The sequence below is a fragment of the Macaca thibetana genome, chromosome 12, assembly GCF_024542745.1.
Source record: "Macaca thibetana thibetana isolate TM-01 chromosome 12, ASM2454274v1, whole genome shotgun sequence".
In the NCBI taxonomy this organism is placed as follows: Eukaryota; Metazoa; Chordata; class Mammalia; order Primates; family Cercopithecidae; genus Macaca; species Macaca thibetana.
In genome coordinates, this window is record NC_065589.1 from 90,372,725 (window position 1) to 90,395,743 (window position 23,019).

Sequence of the window (23,019 nt, forward strand, 5' to 3'; positions counted from 1 at the left end):
CCTCCAGCAAGCAGGGAGACATTCTTCACACCCTGTCTATTATTAATAATCTAAGAGTCTGAAGTTGAATTGAGTCCATATGCTACAACTGTGTCTCGAAGGCGTGCCAGAAAATAAATTTCCTGGACTGAACTGTAGGACATGTCAGGATATCAGACACACACAGACACGATAACCATCACATAAAAGGTGCCATTTCATTAGCAGTGTAAAGGCAAGTCATTTGCCTTAAAGCTCTCCAGGCGTTTTGGTGTTCTTACAGCACAATTCCAAGCATAGGGATGGCACTCCATAAATACCTGGCACATAAGGTAAACAATACTAAGGCCAAATAAAATAGCTGGGATTAGCTGATAATAAAATGGATTGGTTTGCTTTGCACCACCCCCCTTTTTTTGGTGAATACCATTAAGCCTAGCCTGTGTTGTATTTCACTGTTTCCACAGCAACCACCAAATCTGGTTTTGAGTGGAAACAAAGCAAAGAAATACAAAGAAGCTCAAGTCCTAATAAAAATAAATAAGTGGCATGAATTAAATCCATGCTGTGTTTTTATTTCCAACCAAATGGGTGTTCCACGGAATTAACTCAGCCTCCTCCAGATGGGAAAACATTGTTGCTCCCAAAATCTGTGATAAGGAAATACTGAACCCCCCAGTATCTGATTGCACACACATGTGTATACATATGCCGACTATGTGTAGTTTTCATCAGAGCATCACCTCTGAAAGGGTTCCAATAAATATGCTGCATCAATGCATTCCTCTGAATGTACTCTGCGTTCTACTGGACAAAAGCTGGAGTACATTCCCTACCGTGCCCATCTGGGCAGCTGTCATCATCATGCTTACCCGAACGACATCCAGCTCCTTGTTCCTCTGCATGAGTTGCTTTTCCAGTTCCACAATCTTGGACATGGCTTCATTCTCTGTGTCCTGCAGTTTTTCAGATAACTGTAAAATTTTGAAAAGAAAGCTGTGTCACAATACAGGATCATCCTGAGCAGGCCCTCAGTTTTCAGAAAGTGCAACTCCAAGATCATTAGGGGCCAGGGACCTACATGTGTTCCGCCCATTGTTTTCTGTAAATGGTAATATTTATAATATGGCTCTGAATACATATTTGTTTCTACCAGGAATTAATAACTTAGACATGATTCTTAATAAGACCCACATGTCCGCTCCTTACTGTTCAACATACACAGTGTGCCTCCCTCCATTTCTGCAGGGGCTAGCAAGGGTAGAGGACAGTAAGGAGAAAGAGGAGGGCGAGTCCACCTCCATCCCCCACCTCCATGCCAAGAAAGGGCCATCAGACTAAAGCTTTTGAAAGCTGCTAACATAATAAACTTGGTTCTTTCAATCTAGGTAGCCAGTTGAAAAACAACTACTGCTTGGTTCGACCCAAACTATACCAATAATAAAAGTTGGTTGGGCGCAGTGGCTCACGCTTGTAATCCCAGCACTTTGGGAGGCTGAGGCGGGTGAATCACCTGAGGTCAGGAGTTCGAGACCAGCCTGGCCAATATGGTGAAACCCCATCTCTACTAAAAAAATACAAAAATTAGCCGGGCGTGGTGGAGTATACCTGTAATCCCAGCCACCAGGGAGGCCGAGGCAGGAGAATCACTTGAACCCAGAAGGCAGAGGTTGCAGTGAGCCAAGATCGCACCACTGCACTCCAGTCTGGGCGACAGAGTAAGACTCTATCTCAAAGAAAAAAATCCACAATAATAATAATAATAATAATAAGTTATTTGGGGAAGCCATTCAAATAAACAGATGGCCTGCTACAAAAGTGGACACATAAGTATGGTCATGCAATGTTGGCTGAGGCTTCAGGAGAAAGACAGGGTGAGCCATGTGTTAAATAGCTGCCTTTCACATAGGGCTCTAACATTGAGCAACTTCTGATTTCTAACATCTCCTTTAAATTCATTACAAGTAAAGAAAACCAGGGAGGCAAGGTAAGGAGGAAGAGTGGAGATTTACACTGATCGGGTTCAGCATATAATACAAATCTTCTAAGGGAAGATATACTGGGCCTGTAAAATTCTCTTTTGAAGCAGATGCCAGCTGGGCCACAGCAGCACATTTAAAGGGTTTCTGGCTCACTGACTCGGCTTACCCACAGCCATGAGGAGACCCATTTTCAGAGTGGTGGGGAAAGGTGAAAGAAACTGAGCATATGCAGTACTCTTTAAAAAATGTGGAGAAAAATAAATGAACTGTTCAAAGGAGAAAATAATAATCCTCCAAAAGGAGACACTTCATTTCATAATCAAGGAAAGTGCCCATCAGACTCACCAAAAGAATTTGGTCTTCATAATGCTTGGGTGTTTGAGAAGCACCATTTTTCTGTTAATTCTTTTACTACTGAAATATGTGGTTAATGAATGAACAAATAACCTCTAAAGGCCCTTAGAGTCATATTAGAATCAGTCTATGTCAAGAAAAATCCCTCAAAGAAAAATGAGACGCTGTCGTGTGACAGAGCTGACAATGATACTGAGGACATTCTTCAAAGAAGAGGATATATGACAAAGCACACCGATGTCCTTGAAAATGCCTATTGTTGAAATGACTCTATTTAGAATTTGAGTACCGTAAGACGGGAATGTTCAGACATGCATCACAGAGACACCAGCTAATCCTGTCCATGGGCTTGTGTGGACATAGTTGATAAGAAGATACCTCTTCACCTCAGGCCAAATTCCCATATTTCATTTCCCTCTAATCTTTTCCGTAACGCCAATCATCAAACTCCCACACTCCGCTTGAGCCTATCACCAAGACTGCCAGGAAATGCACCTCAGCAGAAACTGAGCAGGTAAGTGAGCTAAAGCAAAGCAACGGCTTCTATTTCACTTTACGTTACACAGCTGCCTTTTGGCAAAAACACAGAACAGCTTCTGACAGCTCTCTATTGCAGGGTATGGCCCGTCCCTATACTCCCAATTCTTTAATTTACCACCATAAAAGCTGACATTAATTCTGTTTTGCACCCAGCTGAAATGGAAGCAGTTTTTCCTTTTCTGAGATGTAGTTACATGAGAGATGTTTTCTTCCAGTTCTTCCACCCTCTCCAAGGCAGCATTCTTAGTTTCAGCATCTTCCAGCAGAGCTCCTACATCAAAAACGTTGTCCAGGTAAGCCTGGATCTGGACCTGAAGCTTGTCACTCTCAGTGTGTTTCAGCTTCTAAAAACCAGGATAGGAGAGAACGTGGTGTTAGCTCATCTGCGGAAATGGAGTATCATTTCCTAACAGTCTGTCTTTTTGTGTTGTTTTGTTTCGTTTTGAGATGGAGTTTCACTCTCACCCAGGCTGGAGTGCAATGGTGCGATCTCAGCTCACTGCACCCTTTGCCTCCTGGGTTCAAGCGATTCTCATATCTCAGCCTTCTGAGCAGCTGGGATTACAGGCACGTGCCACTACACCCAGCTAATTTTTGTATTTTTAGTAGGGACAGGGTTTCGCCATGTTGGTCAGGATGGTCTTAATCTCCTGACCTCATGATCTGCCTGCCAGCCTCCCAAAGTGCTGGGGTTACAGGCGTGAGCCACCGCGCCCAGCCAGTCTATGTGTTTTCTTTGTGACAAATAGTCCAGCCGTTTCCAAGAGAGAGCTTAACATGTCATCTTCCTTAAGAGAATTATGGAGTGACTGCCTAAGGCGTATCATCAGATGACTTTCTGGTGAATACCCTCTACCAAGTGCACACACATTTTTCCCCGAATCCTTACTGTCCCATGTAGTTATATTCCAACCTAAAACATTTTGATATACGTGAAATTGGGATGACAGAAAAATTAAAAGCAGCTTTGACAGATTATAGTCACAGCCACATAAAACCTGAGGGGTATCTGTGTAGTGGAAAAGACTGGAGTGTTTGGTATCTTACCTGGTTAGTGACAGTGGTTCCAGTAGAGGAACAAGGTTAGGCGAGAGATGGGGCAGACAGTGATAGAGTTTATACTTAACCTTGGGGATTATTTTAGCACAAATTGCTAGAGCCCAACCTCCACACATCCCTCCCTCAGTCAGTATACAGCATGAACAGATCAGAAAGCTTTCCCCAATTCACTGCCTCCCAAACTAGGCATCCTGCAGTGACTCAGCTAGCTCTGGAAACTAGAGGTCAAATAAATCAGTGAATCTTCCCTACAAGTAACATAAGTCATGACTTTCCCTAGGGAACAGATGAGTGATTAGAATAATACCTGGCACATGGATGATGCCAATCAACATTACTGAACAAATCAATGGCTACTTACAAGGCTGGGTTTTTGTAAACCAATGAAGCATTTATGTATCTTACATTTACATGACTCTTCTAACCACCTCTATTAGGTTCCAGAGTCAACACACCATGAAGTTAAAGAAATACAGAGTTTTGAAAAAAAAATCTTACAGTTTTAAGAGAAATTCCACTCTATATAAATTTTCAGAAAGATGGATTTCCCCTAGGTCTAATCTGGAATTCTACAATACAGCTTCCTCTGAAGAGAGAATGTTCTACTTTCCTTTATGAGTCCCAAGTGAGAATGGCTTCTAAATAAGGGCAAAGGCTAGAACAAAAGGAGAAGCAGCTTAATGGGATTTTTCATGATCTTCACAATGAGTAACAGGTGTTCAGTGATAAGTTGGTCCCTGCCATTGTATTCTAGAGCATAAACAAGCTCTGCTCAGACACCACAAAACCAAACCCAGAACACCGCTAGGAATTTGTACATCTAATTTTTCAAATACTGACACTTTTAGAGCACAGGAGAAAAAGGGATAGACAAACCTTGATCTAAAGTAAGAGTCTTTCTGTACAATACTCTGCCAGTGATATAAATGAGTCTTTTTAAGGAAAGCAATTGAAACAACACTTTAATGGAAATCTATTACACCTCTCCCTGAGTAGTCTTTAGATAAGAGTAGGCCCGTCTATTCAAGGGCAGCCCAGCCAGTCTAGGAAGCAAGGCCTTCAGGTTGAGAGTAACCACCTCTGTGATTCGTCTCCCAATAAACTGAGGGTACAGTCTATACAATCCCTTGGGTTTATCTCTAACAAAGATGGGCAACTGAATGCTGGAGATGCCCAAAGGAAGTACTTCTATATTCTTCATAGCTGGAAACAGCCTTGACATTCAGATCACTGGCTGGGTGCATTACCTGAGGCAGGAGTTTGAGACTAGCCTGGCCAACATGGTGAAACCCTGTCTCTACTAAAAATACAAAAATTAGCCAGGCTATTCAGGAGGCTGAGGCATGAGAATCGCTTGAACCCAGGAAGCAGGGATTGCAGTGAGCCAAGACTGCATCACTGCACTCCAGCCTGGGTGACAAAGTGAAACCCTGTCTCAAAAAAAAAGGAAGGAAATTGAGGTCAACAATTCTTGCTGTATCACTAGACCATTCCTATACAAAAGGGAAAACAAAACTGCCTGGTTCCTCGGGTCCATTTCTTTTCCTTTTTTAGACACAGGGTCTCACCCTGCCACCCAAGCTGGAGTGCAGTGGTGCAGTCACAGCTTGTTGCAGCCTGGAAATCCTAGACTCAAATAATCCCCCTACTCAGCTTCCCAAGCAGCTGGGACCACAGGCACGTACCACCACACCTGGCTAATTTTTTTAGTTTTTTGTATACATGGGGTCTCACTATGTTGCCTAGGCTGGTCTTGAACTCCTAGGCTCAAGTGATCCTCTACCTCAGCCTCCCAAAGTGCTGGAATTACAGGTGTGGGCCACCAGCCTTTTCAAGACTATTTCTGATTTTCACATCAAGTTTCTGTTTCTTAACTGAAGAACTTCAGGGAACTGGCTAACCACTTCTGCAAGGGAGTAAGAAAAAGGGAAACTTTAAACCTCCTTCTCCTAAGAACTAAAAGTGGAACTTCTGAAGCCACAAACACTTGAAGCAGAATTTAGCAGCTTCAGGAGGAAGTCTCTGGTGTCCATTTCCTCATTGTTTTTTTTTATGCTCTGAGCACTGACTCATCACTATATAGTCTTGGCTTGACTTTCCCTGCCCACATGGGGTCCCCAGAGCAACCAAGAATGCAAATTGCCCAATAGTCCAGAGGAAGGATGCAATGAGACTTGACCCAGATGAAGCTCAAAAGCAGAGCAAAGCTGCAGCAAGGCTGCAAGAGGTTATCCGACTCCCGTACTAAAAGGCTGCTAGCAGAAGATGGCCTGAGGTCCCAGGAGCCCTGCAAGAATCCAGCATCTCTGGCAGAATACATCACTCAGCTCAGTTCCCTTTAACTGGCACTACAGTAGTCGACTGCATAGAGCTCTAGGCATTCTTTAGCTGCTATGGAAGCGTAGCTTTGAGGGTAGGCAATATAAGAAGTCAATTCTTATATTAGAGCCAAAGGTTACAGCTATACTCACATCCAAGTATTCATCCAGGCCTAATTTGGTAAATTCATACTGCAGGTGAACTCTGAAATTCATATCTTCTACTGAATGGACTACAATATTAATAAACTGCATAGAAGCCACCTGAAATGAAATTGTCAAGGGGTTAGATGGGCTCCAAACTTTTTTCTCAGTTTAACTGCAGACATGTGCTTTCAATTTCACAAAAGAGGCTCACTTACCGATTTCCTTTTCCTTCACTTCATTGGTTCTTTAAAAATATTTTATAATTATTTTTAAATTCAAAAGTCACAGAGGTACCACAATAAGATACCACTTCACAACCACTAAGATGGCTATCATAAAAAAAAATACAGTAACAAGAATTGGAAAGGATGTGGAGAAATTAAAACCCTCGTCCATCGCTGGTGGTAATGGAAAAAAGGGTGGCCACTTTAAAAAGTATGACTTTTACTCAAAATGATAAACACAGCATTATCATATGATCCAGCAATTCCGCTTCTAGATATACAGTTAAGAGAAATGAAAACATATGTCCACATAAAAATCTGTACACAGATGTTCATAATAACATCATTAATAACAACCAAAAAGTAGGAAGAACCCAATGTCCATTAACCGATAAACAAAATGTGGTATATCCATACAATGGAATATTATGAAACAATAAAAAGCAATCAAGTACTAACACATGTTACAACGTAAACCTGAAAACATGTTAAATGATAAAAACCAGTTACAGAAGACCACATGTTGTAGGATTCCATTTATATAAAAAATCCAAAACAGACTAAACTATTGAGATAGAAAGCAGGTTAGTGGTTGCCTAGGGCTGAGGGTGGGATAAATGGGAGTGACTGCCAATGGGTACAGGACTTTTTTTTTGAGGGGGTGACACTATGTCCTAAATTAGATTGTGGTAAGGGTTGTACAACCCTGTGAATAGCCTAAATAGGCACTGGATTATAAATAAATTGGGTGAATCTGATGATATGTTAATTATATCTCAGTAAAAGTCATATAGGTATATAAAATAAACTGTGTAAATTACTATAGGTTTGTTGTACAAAATGTGAATATTATTACAAAGAACTTTTTTTAAGAAGAACATTTAAATCACCTACAATCTCACCACAAGGTAACCACATCTAAAATTCCCTGTGAGCTCTTCCATATCAACAGGATAGGAACAGATCCTTGACCCATCTTTACATATAATCAACCAGTCTGCATTCCCTACAAGCCTGGAATTTACTGCTTTCTCCCCACAACTGCACCGGTGGCTCTGAGACCTGCCAAAGAGAAAACCAGTCCCCGGTTGGGTAAATAAAAGGACAGCATTCAACAGATCTATTTTGCTTTTCACAGTGACAATCAGTCTGTTTATGGTGGAAACATCTTACTAATGCTTTCCCTCCATGGCTGTCACTCAGCAGAGTCTCCGGCAAGGAGGGAACATGATTGAGGGATGCAGACTCACACTTATTCTGAGAACCACCTTACTCCTCATCGCTCTCCAAACCTAATTTCCTTTATGTTTACATTTTTTTTTTTATCGAGTTAGATTATTCTTTGAAGATATGGTATACATTGGATATCTTTGGAAGATGTGTAACCTCTCTAGCTTACAGAAGGACTCTACTGCAATTTACTAAAAAAAAAAAAAAAAAAAAAAAAAAAAAATCACCTCGGGTTCTATCACTAAATGAGCTTTAAAAAATATATCTTTACAAAGGCATGTACAAAATACAAACTAGAAAAATATTTTTTAAAGAAACAAAATAGTTTTTGTTTTCTTTTGTCCACAAAAAAATACAGAAAAAGGATAAAAATGTCTTATATACATTAGAAAAAATTTTTATTATATGTTATGAGGAATATCTTGTTTCAGAGGCTGTGCAACCTAATTGTGTTCTCAAGGCAGTTTATCAAAAGCCTCATTTTCTGAAGAGAAAATATGGCTGGATTCTAACATCTTTCCATTTCTCTTTGGAAAACAGGTCTTTACGATCTACTGGGTTTTATGATATGCCTAAGAGGCAACTATCTGAAGGTGACGCATGAATCTAGCACATAGGACTTGTGTAATAGCAGCCTCTAAATAAGGTACCTCGATGCACGTATATGTGAATAAATGAACGGGCAGAAAATAGAACCTAGTTTGTGTATGGCTAGTGCAGGTGTTTTAAAGGGCTTTATATAATTGTAGTTTCAGCAGAAACTCAAATGGCAAGGAGGTCTGGCAGGTATCATAAATGAGCAGGCTGGGCTGTGTCACACAACAGGGAACGGTGTGGACTGTGACAAACTAGAGAGGACATCTTTGGACTAAAGCAATAGGGGATGCTTGGCTCCAGCAGCTGACACTCTGCAGGAACAGGGGCCCAGTGTTCTCAGACATTTTCAGTTTCCAAGAAAATCAGATGTGTATCTTTATGCATCATTCCCAAATTGTTGAAGTAGGGTCATCACTGTCAGACTGAACAGACAAGCCTGTAGGTTGGCTTCAGCGTGAGAGCCTCCAGTTTGCAACCTCAACTCTAACAGAATGAATAAGTTCCCCTAAAACGGCACAAGAAAGAAACTGACATCATGAGACAAGGCACCAATCTCTCTACATATTTATCACCAGGACCAGCATTAGCCTTAACTTCTCTAAAAAATCCTAATAACAAGATTTTAAAAGTCAATGTAAAAGTGTCCCTTGTTTCATATACGTGTGTGTATATATACGTATATCTATAAAGTGTGTGTGTATATACACACACACACACACACACACTTTGAAAAGCAAATAACATGCTTTATGCAACAGAAAATCTTCTCTATAAAGGATTTCATCTTTCTCACTGATTTTGGAAGGGGATGAGGGCTAAGAGTGTATAAAACTTGAGGACTCCAAACATTTTTTTCACAAAAAGGTTAGAAATCGGCAAAGTTATGTTTCATGTTTTATAATCACTGAAGCAATTCAAGTGAAAACTTCACTTGGCATCCTAAGCATAGGCTCTGCAAGGTAAGAAGTGATTGGTACGTCTGCTTCAGGTTAGAAGTGATCTGGGAAATTACACCCCGGTTAGGATCTCCTGGGTCTAGAATTTCCCTAGGACAACTGAAGTGGGTAGCACCTACAGATCTGGGTACACTCAAGGGTAAAACTTCTGGAGAAATTCACTGTGGCAGATTCTATCTTCCTTCCAGATTAAGATTTACGTCTATGAATGCAGAAGTGCTGCAACTCACTTTGATGTTCTTCTTATGCGAGAATGGCAGGACTGCTGTGGAACCACATGTTTTGTTATGTCACCTAACCTGCCAAGGAGAGCCCCAGTATGATTAAACCCTCACAGAGCTACCACAGCAGGAAGAGATCAGAGAGGAAAAAAATCACTGCTGCATATTCATTTTGGAGATACATACAGTCAACTCTACAAACCAAAGCACTTTAATTTTTAAGAATATAGTCTGGAGAAGGGCACTGGCAGGGGCCTGCAAAAATAAAAAAGGTCAAGATTGCTTCTACCCTAAGGATTCTTATGCAGCATCATCAACAATTAAACAATGGCAGCATTTGCACCAGGCATGGCTGTTTCCAACTGCATGGCTTCCCCTTTATTTGCTGTAATTAGTACTTTGGTCTTTACTATACTGTGTATGTAAGGAATAAAATTGGAAATCAAAGAGAAAATACAGATTAAGAGGGACATTCTAGATTGGATCTACAGCATATTAAATGCAATTCCCTGTCCTTTATAATATAAATGTGTGTGTGTGTGTGTGTGTGTGTGTGTGTGTGTGTGTGTGTGTGTGTGTGTGTAGGAAAAAAGTGCTGAAATTGAGTTTGCTTTATTGAATACTGAAATAACTCACCATAAAATCTATGTTATTGTCTTCATTCCTGAAATGTTCCATCAACTTCTCAAAACGCTGTTTTTCTCCGCAAACCTGAAACACACATTTTCATTGTGCATGTGACTTTCTAAACATAAACATTCCAAAATTAGATGCAGAAATTTCAGCTTAATAATCATTTCCAGAATATCTATCTTCTTCTCTCTCATAAAATATCTACTTCCCTTCTAAGCTAGTAACTCACAAACAGCCATATGAGCTGGAACCAAAAGCTGATCTTGGTTTCTTTTCCATATTCTCTTGATATTTTGAAATCCACATCAAATGTGTTTTTCTTTCATTGGTTGTCTTTGTAGTCTCACCAATTTTTTAGCATGCATTCAGAATCCAAGAATGTAGTTCACGGTAAAAAAAAAAAAAAAAAAAAAAAAATCCTAGTTTCCTTTTGTAAAAAGGAAAAAAGACATGCAAAAATATATGAGTATTTAAATTCTTTAAAAGGCACATTTAAAATGTTCATATTAGATCTAACTGAATGAGAAAATCTCAGTGCATAAACTATAACACAGAAAGAGACACTGTGGAAGCTATTAACCCATGTAAGGTGAGTATAGAGATCTGCAGTAATTGGTGAAGTAGCATCCCAGAATCCTGAAACACATGCATTCAGCTCAGTTAATGTTTCCATCGATCAGATAAAACAAACATAAAATACTGGTAACTCCAGGACCCAAAAGTATTTGCATATACATGAAATAAAATACAAGGAGCTAAAAAAAAAAAAAAAAAGTCAAAAAAGATTTCTATCAAGTGACTCTTTTTTTAATTTTGGAGACAGGGTCTCACCCTGTCACCCAAGCTGGAATGCGGTGGCATGATGATTACATCATTACAGCCTCAACCTCCTGGGCTCAGGCAATCCTCCTGCCTCAGCCTCTCAAGTAGCTGGGTACAAGCATGCACCACCACGCCCAGCTCTGGAGACTTATTTTTAAAGTCAGAGGACAAACTTTCATTCTGTCAATGTCCTTGGTTGACTTTTTTGGGGCAAAGTCCTACACCCACTGGTTTATTCATTTTACCTTCAGAAAATACTTCTCCGAACCACTCCTGACTGTTTGCTGCATTAGTACGACACAGTTCCTTGGTTAACATTTTGCTAATGTAATCCAGGTTTCACATGCTAAACTCCAAATTTTCTGATTCCATTGTGATCTCAGGGATAACTCAGGTCAATCCTCAAAAATTCTTGTAAAATGTTATTTCATAATGCAGCCATTTAATTCAGTCATGTGAAACTCCATGTGAATATATATATTTTTTGGTGGAGAGAAAGTCCCACGAAGGCAGGAATTCTGTTTTGTTCACTACATAGCACCTATATCAATGCTCGGCACATTGTAAGTTCCTAATCATGTTTGTTAAATTGCACCCAATAGAAGATAAATGAGTAATTATGTTAAAATTCACTTCACAAAAGGATGGATGACTTCGTGTTCTCCATGATGAAGCATTCAACCATGGTAGACAGGCACCACTGGGGGTAAATCCTCAGTGGTGGCCGTCTCTAAACCATAGGCTGGGGACGTTAAAATGAACAGCCTTCAGCCTCTGAGGGCCTCCTAGTCTCAAAGCAGTATTTCCAACAGATTCAGACCACCATTTACTGCATTTTCATGACAACTCTCCGTGAAAATTTATTTATACCTGCCTTAACAAAAAATAATTTCAGAATGCAGAGGGACAGTGCATGGAAGGCAGAGTCTAAAGCAAAGTCTTTAAAATTGGCCTGGCACGGTGGCTCATGCCTATAATCCCAGGACTTTGAGAGGCCGAAGCAGGAAGATCTCTTGAGTCCCAGAATTCAAGACCAGCCTGGGCAAAATCATGAAACCACGTCTCTACTAAAAATAAAAATTAAAAAATTAGCCAGGTGTGGTGGCAAGCACCTGTAGTCCCAGCTACTCAGGAGGCTGAGGTGGGAGGATACTTTGAGCCCATGAGGTCGAGGCTGCAGTGAGCTGTGATCATGCCACACACCAGCCTGGGCAATAGAGCCAGACCCTGTCTTAAAAATACATACACACACACGCACACACACGTCCAATCCCACACTGAAGAGTCTGGTTCAACAGGACCAGGCGGTGCTGGGGGGACATGGGTATGCATAATTTTAAAAGCGCCACAGATCATTTTGATGCTCCACAATGGCTGAGAACCAGAGATTTAAGGGGCTACCATGTTCTGCCCCCATCCTCAGCTGGCCCCTCTAGACAATATACAGCTATTTCCTAGAAATGAAAGGTTTGTTGAAGGGGGTGAGGCAGTACAAGCCCAGCTCCCTAGACTATGACATCAGCCACATTATGCCCGAAGAGACAAGCATCCCTTGCCTGCAAAAAGGGACCCGTGGGTAAAAAACGCTGAGGTTTTACATACAAAAGGTCAGAACTACAATGTGAATTTTCTTTAGCAGAAACCCCAATATAGGCTGGGCACAGTGGCTCTCACCTGTAATCCCAGCACTTTGGGAGGATGCGGCAGGCAGATAACCTGAGGTCAAGAGTTCGAGACCAGACTGGCCAATATGGTGAAACCCTGTCTCTACTAAAAATACAAAAATTAGCCAGGAGTGGTGGCACGCACCTGTAATCCCAACTACTTGGGAGGCTGAGGCAGGAGAATTGCTTGGACCCGGAAGCAAAGGTTGCAGTGAGCCAGTGAACTGCACTGCACTCCAGTCTGGGTGACAAAGCAAGACTCTGTCTGACAAAAACCAGTTTACTTCAGTCTTGTGGGTAATTGGTAGTGCCAGTAAGAGAAGAGGAAAAGAGGCGATCCTGAATTTGGGGAGAGCTACCAGCTCTCCTGAGAAGCAGACCGTAACTAATGTTTGGTTGAGGGACTAGGCACACGCTAAACTAAATGAGGCAATAGCTGTTCATGAACAGTGACAACAAAAACAATTCCTAGGGAGGCAAAGCTCTTCAAAGAATGTTAGAAAGCAGAAAAATACCTTGCATAATCTGATGCTCTCAATTTATGAATCAGACCTACTCAGAGATTAAACCTCTCTAACCTCATGAAAGGTTGAGAGAGTGCCAGAACCACGGCTAGAACCAGGTCCCCGATGGCCAGCCTGAGGTTCCTTTTCCCACATAGCTCAGAATGCCCATATAAACAGATTCCACTACAGAAGGCAGTTAAGGCATTCCAGCACTATCTGAGACACACAGAGATGAAAAATGTTATCACTGAAAGACACAATCATTATATCATGCATACTTTGACATCCCTGCACCAGAAGCTTCCATGGAACCTCTAAAAATGATAGATTCCTAGAATCTATATTGAGACGTACTGAATAAGAATCTCTCCAGATGGGCCTAGAAATCTGTGAATACTCGTGGTTGCTGGACCAGCATCTGGGAACCAATGGTTCATATAATATCAGACTAGCTGATTAAACCCTCAGCCTTTCTGACTACCAATTATAAACTGATTTACTAGATCATTAAATCTCCAGCTCATTCAGCTTCTAACTGAGCAACACAAACAGTTACTGTAACTGGGTATCATAGGAATGCCACAAGAATTGACGCACTGCCCCTGCATAAATGCAATGAATAATGAGGTAACCCAAAAATAATCAGGGGGTGCATGTTGGGTCTTAGAAAAAATAGATTTTTAAATGGCTGGAAAAGCACATGTGGACAGCAACAAAATACTCATAGCCTGTTACTTTAAAAGATGGCATCAAATATAGAACAAGTAACACTAGATTTCACGGTGAATAAGGATCTCAAAAACCACAGCACTAGCCTGGCAGATAGACCTGAAGTAGATGTTAAGAAGAGCCTTGAATATATGTGTTTCTTTAGAGATACCTCATTCTGTCACAACAGACAAATCCCTGCTGAGAACATGTGCGTTACAAAACAGATAAATACCTTTAATCTTAAAAAAAAAAAAAAAAAAAACAGACTTAAATATCTTCCTATTTATAGCTGCTATGAGCTTGGTGAAAATAATCCAAATGCACAAAATGACATTACCAAAACAAATTCCGGCTTTGGGAAACGTTGAAAGCAACAGAGTGACTACTCTCCACGGTAAGGACTAGAAAGATGCCTATTACCACAACTCCACCAGGCCCAGGACTGCTTTGCTGCCAATCTCAACTAATGAACTCAGGGTTGTGTTTCCTGACATGTTCCACAGGCACAGCATGGATTCCAGAGTCCCCCTTTGTTTCTAAGGAAGGAAAGGAAGCATGCAGGCCAGATTCACATTTGTTTCTCCATTACTTTAGCAGTCATTAAACAAGTGTACACTACAATCCCACAGGAAACAGGAAGATATGTTTGGGGAAGGTTGGTAAAAGTTGTGTCCCACATCAAAGGAAAGTCATCTTCATTCACACTGCTCACATCTGGAGCACCCCCACACACTGGGTGAAACAGGACAATCACGGTGGACCATGCTCTCTCCTTTGTGGTGGTCTCTTTAGAAAATCGGTGAGGATGAAAGGAACGAGACACTAATTTTCAGTTATTTTCAGAATCCATGCATTGGCCTGCATGGGAATGAACTCAAGCGCTTCATCAAAATGTTTACAAGAGCAAGGAGCATATCTGCACATGTACATCATTACACATTCTATATGGGTGCATACCACTTCCATCTGCCCACAAGGGCCAGATAATACACGGTACAAAAACTTTTTAATAAAAAAGCTATATTCTTGCAACTGAAACGTGTCATTCTTGACTTTTATATTCACTGGTATATCTCATTCTCCCACCAGCTTTGATACCAATTTCCACATCAATAGCATGTACTCTATTAAGTGGGGTGGGGAGAAAGTTTAAGACCCACAGAAAAACTGAGCCAAGTAGAGTGGCAAGGAGCCGTTTTGTGCACTGGACTGCCCTATCAGGAATCAGACCACTACTGCTAGCAGCTGGGGCTACCAGAAATTAAGTAAACCAGCAGACAAATAAAAGTATATGCCCTGGCAAAGTACGTACCCTACTGAAAATCAAGAGGCATCTTCATTATAAATCATCTATAAACTGGTTGCATGTGAATAAATTCATGATTCCAGTTAATGCTGTGTAAAGTAAAAATGATCAGGCTCCAATTCTGGACCACAGACTTCCTTCTGCTAACACAGCCACCTATCTGACCATCCCTGTGGGGTCCTGCCTGATACAACTGCCTCTCTTTGTAACTTCAAGCTCTAACGCTGATGGGGGTAAAGGGCTATAAGGGTAAAAATGGGACTATGTGGCATATTAGACGAGATTGTAAAACCTGGGTTATAAGTCACATTTCAGCCACTACCCTGTTGTTAGCTTGGACCACTCAGCAAACATCCCTGGACTTCAGTTTTCACACCCATCAAGTTGAGAGCCTTAGGCTGGCCACGGTGGCTCACACCTGTACTCCCAGCACTTTGGGAGGCCAAAGCAGGTGGATCACCTGAGGTCAGGAGTTTGAGACCAGCCTGGCCAACATAGCAAAACCCCGTTTCTACTAGAAATACAAAAATTAATCAGGCATGGTAGTGGGCACCTGTAATCCCAGCTATTAGGAAGGCTGAGACGGGAGAATCACTTGAACCTGGGAGGTGGAGGTTCTAGTGAGCCAAGGTCACACCACTGCACTCTAGCCTGGGTAACAGAGTGAGACTCCATCTCCAAAAAAAAAAAAAAAAAAGAGAGAGCCTTAGATGATACTGCTGGTTTGCAAGCCATACTTTAAGAAAGCAATTGGCCAGCGTGGTGGCTCATGCCTGTAATCCCAGCACTTTGGGAGGCCGAGGTGGGCAGATCACCTGAGATCAGGAGTTCGAGACCAGCCCGGCCAACGTAGTGAAAACCTGTCTCTACTAAAAATGCAAAAATTAGCTGGGTGTGGTGGCGGGCACCAGGCTTGAACCCAGGAGATGGAGGTTGCAGTGAGCTGACATCGTGCCACTGCATTCCAGCCTAGGTGACACAGCAAGACTCCATCTCAAAATAAAAATAAAAATAAAGGAGAAGAAACTATATGGGTTACAGAGCTTTGGGAGTAAGGGGGAATTCCAAGTCAGGGGCTTGGCAGAGAAAGGGAAAGCCTAAGTAAGGTTCTTGAGAATTCTACCCTCACTAACCAGATTTTCTTTCTTATACTTACCTAGTGGTCTGATAAGATTGCTTTTGAGGGGGAAAAAAAAGGTTTCATTGCAAATAAAAAATTTGAAAAAAAATCTCTCCCTCAGTATTTCTTGAACGTTTAAAATTCTCATTTAGCATGGCAAAAGAACATGGTATTACCAAGCTGACTGGCATGGAAGCTCCACAGAAACAAATTCAGAGGGATGCACTTGGCTGTGCCGGCCCTGAGTACCAAACATAAAGGTCAAACCACTCTCTTGCCCCATGTGGTTCACTCCTGATTGTGAAGCTGGGAAATCCCACACCGTGCAGAGATAACGTGGGCCACAACCAGGACAAGCAAGATTCATTTTCACGTAAAGGAGAACTGAAGCAAAAGCACAACTTCTGCCAAAAAAACTCCAACTATGGTCTCCGACATCTGTGAAGGACATTTGTGAACAGTGCCCCAAACCATTTGGATTAATCTGGGGCCCTGGATGCAAAGGTGGCTATAGTTTAAAGCATCTCAAAGGGTGGGCAGCCGTTAGGGGATGCTTTCCCTAAAGGTTAATAGTGGAGACGAGATGGTTTTACAAAAACCTTGGGTATTATCTTGCCAGCCAGATGTTGAAGTGAACACTTGCCGTCCTTCAGCCGCCTCTCTGTCCCTCTTCAAGGTCAGTAACAGTCTCTGGCTTTCCCCAGCAACAGCTCCCAGGAAAGCAAGCAAAGTCTGTAGCCAAACTGAGGCCTGACTCTTATGAGATGGCTATAAAATATGCTTCTGGGTTAGTTATATAAAAATTAAAGGCCCTTTGCTTAAGTGTTTCCTTCTTGCCTTGTTGCCTGGCGCCTGCCTCAATACTTTCTTTTTCTCTTCTTACAATAGGCCCCTGTGATCTGCAAGGCTCCCTGCAGGAAGGCACCGTTTTAGAGGCACACACTCTATTATGACTGATTAGACAACCCTTCCCCGGGCCTGCCTGAGAACAAAAGTTCCGTTTTCTTTTCAGGGCCTCATGAAGTAAACAGTCATTTCACAGTTAGTCCTAGGTGAAAACCATCTTTTACCATCTACTGAGTGCACCAGCAGTCTGAGGGTTACTGACGCCATCATGGCCCAATGAAACCACTTTTCTGGGGTGTTCTGTGGCTGTCAATGGTCTGTTATTGTTGTCTCTTGAAGTGACTGGACATTTCATACACATACACCAAGCGGCAGCCGTGACAGAAGCAGATCACTCCGACCGGCTGCTGGCTCTCATGTCTCCTTGGGATTTAACTGTGGATGTGTTCACCCGGCTGAAATGCTCTGAAACTGAACAACCTTATCTCACTCCGCTAAAACAAAAACTAATGAAAGCTAAGCAACTAAATGTATTCTATAACCTAGTCAACCCTTCTCCTTCATAAATACAACATTTATATCAACCCTGGACCAGGAGATGACTATGAGCCTGGGGTTTCATCCGCAAAATGCTAAACACCCTTGTGAAAACTTCAGTAACTTTTCCAGATGTTTCCAAATATCCAGATGTTTGGCAGGAGGCACACAGAGCAGCCAGATGACTGTCTTACTTTTCACACCCATATTTTGTGTACTGAACAAAGAATCCAAAGATACAAGCAAAAGGATAGTAAAATCCCCGAAGGACGACTCATTGACACATCACCCCTTAAACTACTCCTCTAAAAACAAAAAGATGACCTTCAATAAATTCTAGAGAGTAAAACTCCTTACAATAGGTCATAAATAATCTATTTCCAAAATATGCTTCAAGTCCAGCCTGAACCTCTCTAGCTTCAATGCAAGACTCGTATCTCCTGGTCATTATGAAGAACACAGAGTCTTTCAAGGCTACTTGTAATGGTTAACTTTATGCGTCAACTTGAGACGGTGAAGTGATGCCCAGAGAGCTGGTGAAATATTTCTGGGTGTGTCTGCGAGGGTGAGTAAGGAAGATCTCCCTCTCCAATGTGGCTGGGCATCTCCAATCCACTGAGGGCCCGAAGAGAACAAAAAGAATTTGGAGGAAGGGTGAATTCTCTCTCATCTTGAGCTGGGACATCCATCTTCGTCCCCTGCCCTTGGACATTGGAGCTCTTGGTTCTCAGGCTTTCAGACTCCATAACTTACACCACTGGATCTTACTTCTCAGGCCTTCAGACTCGAGCTGAATGACACCCTAGCTTTCCTGGATTTCCAGCTTGCAGATGCGTATCATGGAACTTCTCTACCTCCATAACCGCGTGAGCAATTCCCATAGTGTTTCCTCTTGTATCTACAGATATATCTACAGATGTCCTGTTGGTTCTGTTTCTCTGGAGAGCCCTGACTAATACACTTCCATTTCTACTGGAAAGCCAGAATGCCTTCCATTTCTTCAATAAAGAATGATATTTACTGATTGACTGATTGAGACAGAATCTCGCTCTGTCGCCCAGGCTGGAGTGCAGTGGCGCAATCTTGGCTCACTGCAACCTCCACCTCCCAGGTTCAAGCAATTCTCCTGCCTCAGCCTCCTGAGTAGCTGGAATTAAAGGTACATGCCACCAGGCCTGGCTAATTTTTGTATTTTTAGTAGAAATGGGGTTTCGCCATGTTGGCCGGGCTGGTCTCGAACTCCTGGCCTCAAGTGATCCGCCCACTTTGGCCTCCCAAAGTGCTGGGATTACAGACAGGAGCCACCGCACCCAGCCTGAGAATGGTATTTAAATAGCTACCTGAGGATTACATGACAAAGGCCTCCAGTCCTCTCTGGGATGACTTATCAGTCAGACTCCTCAAAGTAGAAGGAGCCTAACACTGTTCTTTATTTTCAATCATTTCTCTTCACAGCTTCATCCTTTGAGCATATCCAATTAGGTCAACTTAAGCAAGGGAAGGGACACAATGACTCTCTAGGGGTCATTACATGTTCTCTAAACCACAGCAAGGGCATGTCGCTAGAGCTGTCTAAAGCCTGTAGGAATTTCAGATCTGGGGGCCTGCCCAAGAGGCAGCTGTCAGCCCATGCTCTCCTCACATCTGAATCATTACAAATCTAATCAGTGCACGGTGTGCCATGAATGCAGAACCCTTGAAGACAAGGACTCTTGTTTAGATCAAATATCTCAGGCCAACAACAGGCAAATGCCTGCAGTTTGTCTATAGCTCACTTCTCTCATTTCCCATCCCTTCTACTTTCATCTTTGCTTTTCCCCAAGCTCACCCTAACACCCACGGTCACCTCTGGGTCTTAACCAGAAGGACTTTGCACTTAGCTAGTTGGAACCACTTCCACCCAGCCCACGATGACAGCAGACAATGGATTTGGGTACCAGTTCTTAAAGTGTGGTCCTTGAACACCAAGGGTACTTGAGGCCCTTTTATGAGGTTTGTGAGGGCAGCATTATTTGTATAATAAGATGTTACTTAATACTTTCACAGAGTTGGCAGTTGGCACTGGTGGCACAAAAGGAACAATGAGTGAATACTGCCAGTGCCATAGCATGCATCAAGGCAGTGCACCAACTTATACCAGTAATCCCTGTATTCATCAAAGCTATGCATTCTCAGTTTTTTAAAAAAAGCCAGCTTCACTTAAGAATATCACTGATGAAGCAGTAAAAGGCATTAATTTTATACATCTCAAGCCCTAGATACACATCTTCATGATACTCTAGATGATGAAACGGGGAGTCTGCATAAAGCATTTCTGCCACATATTGAAGTATGGCTGTCTTGAGGAAAAAGCATTTCTGTGATTGTTTCAGTTGCAAGATGAACTAGCCACTCTTTATTCTTACTTGAAAGCATGACTGGCAGATTCAGACTTCTGCACTTGGCAGGTATTTTCTTGAAAATGAACAAAGTACACCTTATCATTTAAAGATAACAGCTGACAATATTTGTTGTCAATGATAAAAATTAAGCTTTCAAACACATGAAAACTGTACCCACCACCAAGCTGACTGCTTCCCAGTATTTAAAGAATTTTCTAATGAGACTGGAGGTAAAAACAATGCATGTGATTTGTTAAAATATTACATTAGAAAATGTGCCAATTATTAGAAGATCTAGAAAACTCAGTGTACCATTATTTTCCAAATGATCACTGAATGCTGCTACAAATTTATAAATTCATTCAAGGTGCAATATAGGCAAATAGATTTTAATGCCAACAGTATGGAAAAAGTTCACTGATACGATTTCAGATTCTACTTTGTAACTAACCTTTAAGAAATTACTACTTGTCTAGTGTTTGTATAGTATCAAAGAAGAATGTCCACTATTATCTGAAAATGCTGTTGACATAATTCTTTTGCATCTACCTATCTGTGTGAAGCTAACTTTTCTTCATCTACTTCAACAAAAACAACAGCAGAAGTGACTAAATGCAGGAGCACATCTAAGAATGCAGCTATCTTCTACGAGTCAATCTCCCGAAGTGCTGAGATTACAAATGTGAGCCACCATGCCTGGACTGAAATTTTGTTGTAATTTCTAATACAGAAAATATCAACACATAACCTACATAAGCAAAAGCTCTTTAGGGACCTCAGTGATTTTTAAGAGTATAAAAAGGGCTCCAGGGGCCAAAAGTTGGAAACTACTGGATTACAGAATAGCCTCTACTTCTACAAAGATGATGAATTCTTAAACCTAAAATCTAAAGAAGCAAATAAATGGGTAACTAATAGTAAAATTTATTGCAAGATTGTTTGGGAATCAACCCTACCATATAAGGAACAACTAAATGTATCATCTCTGCATAAATATGAAGCCACATCCCACAGAGAGTGTCTTCATATAGAAAGGAGCCCCCCACCATTTTCCAAGGTAGAAAAAAAAGACAGCCGGGCGCAGTGGCTCACGCCTGTAATTTCAGCACTTTGGGAGGCCGAGGTGGGCAGATCACTTGAGGTCAGGAGTTCAAGACCAGCCTGGCCAATATGGCAAAACCCCATCTCCACTAAAAATACAAAACTTAGCCAGGCGTGGTGGTGCGTGCCTGTAATCCCAGCCATTCTGGAGGCAGAGGCAGGAGAATCGCTTAAACCTGGGAGGCGGAGGTTGCAGTGAGCCGAGATGGTGCCGCCGCACTCCAGATGGGGCAGCAGAGAGACACTGCGTCTCAAAAAAAAAACAAAAAAAAAACAAACAAAAAAGACTTCCTTGCAGTTCTTCTGTTTAATAAGGCCAGGTACAATCCCTGGTACTTATCAGGTTGGATGGAAGCAGCTCCTAACTGTTCTCTGATGATCTCTGGGATGTACCCACTCCGTCACATGTAGACTCATTACAAGGCTAGACGATATTCTTTTCCCAAAGCCAGGTGAATGTTAGATTTCAAGCAAGAATATGGGAAACGGACAGAAAGAGATACCCTCCTCATGGGAAAAAAAATACAGAACACACATGCCCCAAAGTTCAGAAATTCATACTGAATGAATCCACCCAAGTAAACAAATTTGTCTGGCACGCCTGACACCATAATATGAAACAATCATGGGCCGGACACGGTGGTTCATGCCTGTAATCTCAGCACTTTGGGAGGCCATGGCAGGCAGATCACTTGAGGTCAGGAGTTCAAGACCAGCCTGGCCAACACGGCAAAACCTGTGTCTACTAAAAAATACAAAAATTAGCTAGGCGTGGTGGTGTGTCTGTAGTCTCAACTACTCAGGAGCCTGAGGCACAAGAACTGCCTGAACTCGGGAGGCGGAGGTTGCAGTGAGCCGAGACTGTGCCACTGCACTCCAGCCTGGGTGATAAGAGCAAGACTCTGTCTCAAAAACAACAACAATCAATCAATCAATCATGAAAAAATACACAAGGAACAAAAAGATCATTATCTTTGACCAATGTGCTAAACATGTTCTTGACACATTCCACATAGAAAGCACCATTTACTAATTTTACACCTATTCCTTGAAAATAGTTGAAAATGAAAAATTCAGTGTTGTTCTTGGTGGTGAACCAGTAAATCTGGGATATCACATGTGTTGCTAGTACATTTATTGGCAGGGAAGGAGCCCTCATTTTCCACTGCCAAAACCAAACTGCCAAAACAACACAGAGCCTATAGTTCATGTTACCATGACCGGCCATTTCCACTCCCCTGTGATGCAGAGCTTGGGGGGAACATCTTGTCAGAGAGCTCAACTGCAAGATGAGGGGTGACTGACAGTGACTGTTGGACCATAAGTAGGAACCACTGGGCCATTTTCTTCTAGTGAGTGTGTTTCAGTCAATTGTGAATGAAAACCGAGTCTGACTATATATTCTTGGCAGACTGATATACAGAATTAAAGAGCTGGGCAGGAGCCACACACATCACTGTGTTGAAAGGAATAAAGAATGGCTGTTGAGCTGCAGTGGGCAGAACAGTTTGGGGTAGGACAGGGGAGCTGGGAAACGAAAAGCTTAAATCAAGACTCAAAAGGTCCATCTTTCAAAAGTTACACAAGCCAGGGACGCCTCTTCCGCAGACAAGTCCTCAACCGTACCTTGAGCGGTGGTACTAACCGCATGGCCAGCACAGCCAGCTCACTCTCAGGCTAGGGAAACACCGAGGTCCTTAGACACATGGCAGATTTTTTAAACGAAACTTGAGCCAAGGGATTGATGCAGCCACCTTCCAGGTAATCATAAAAGGGAACTTAGGA

General features: G+C 42.0%; 1 protein-coding gene across 11 annotated transcripts in view; it reads right to left on the reverse strand.

The window, feature by feature from the left end:
• Positions 1 to 23,019, reverse strand: part of FMNL2 (formin like 2) — a 315,785-nt gene that overhangs the window by 31,682 nt on the left and 261,084 nt on the right. For all 11 annotated transcript variants that reach the window (XR_007718334.1, XM_050752042.1, XM_050752046.1 and 8 more), the window contains exons 10-13: positions 10,244 to 10,318; positions 6,386 to 6,496; positions 3,050 to 3,199; positions 852 to 953 (exon numbers count right to left, since the gene is read on the reverse strand). Coding sequence is in view for 10 of the 11 variants with exons in the window: in XM_050752042.1 (XP_050607999.1) it covers positions 852 to 953; positions 3,050 to 3,199; positions 6,386 to 6,496; positions 10,244 to 10,318 (438 nt within the window). In the remaining variant the exon portion in view is untranslated. The remainder of the gene's footprint in view (positions 1 to 851; positions 954 to 3,049; positions 3,200 to 6,385; positions 6,497 to 10,243; positions 10,319 to 23,019) is intronic.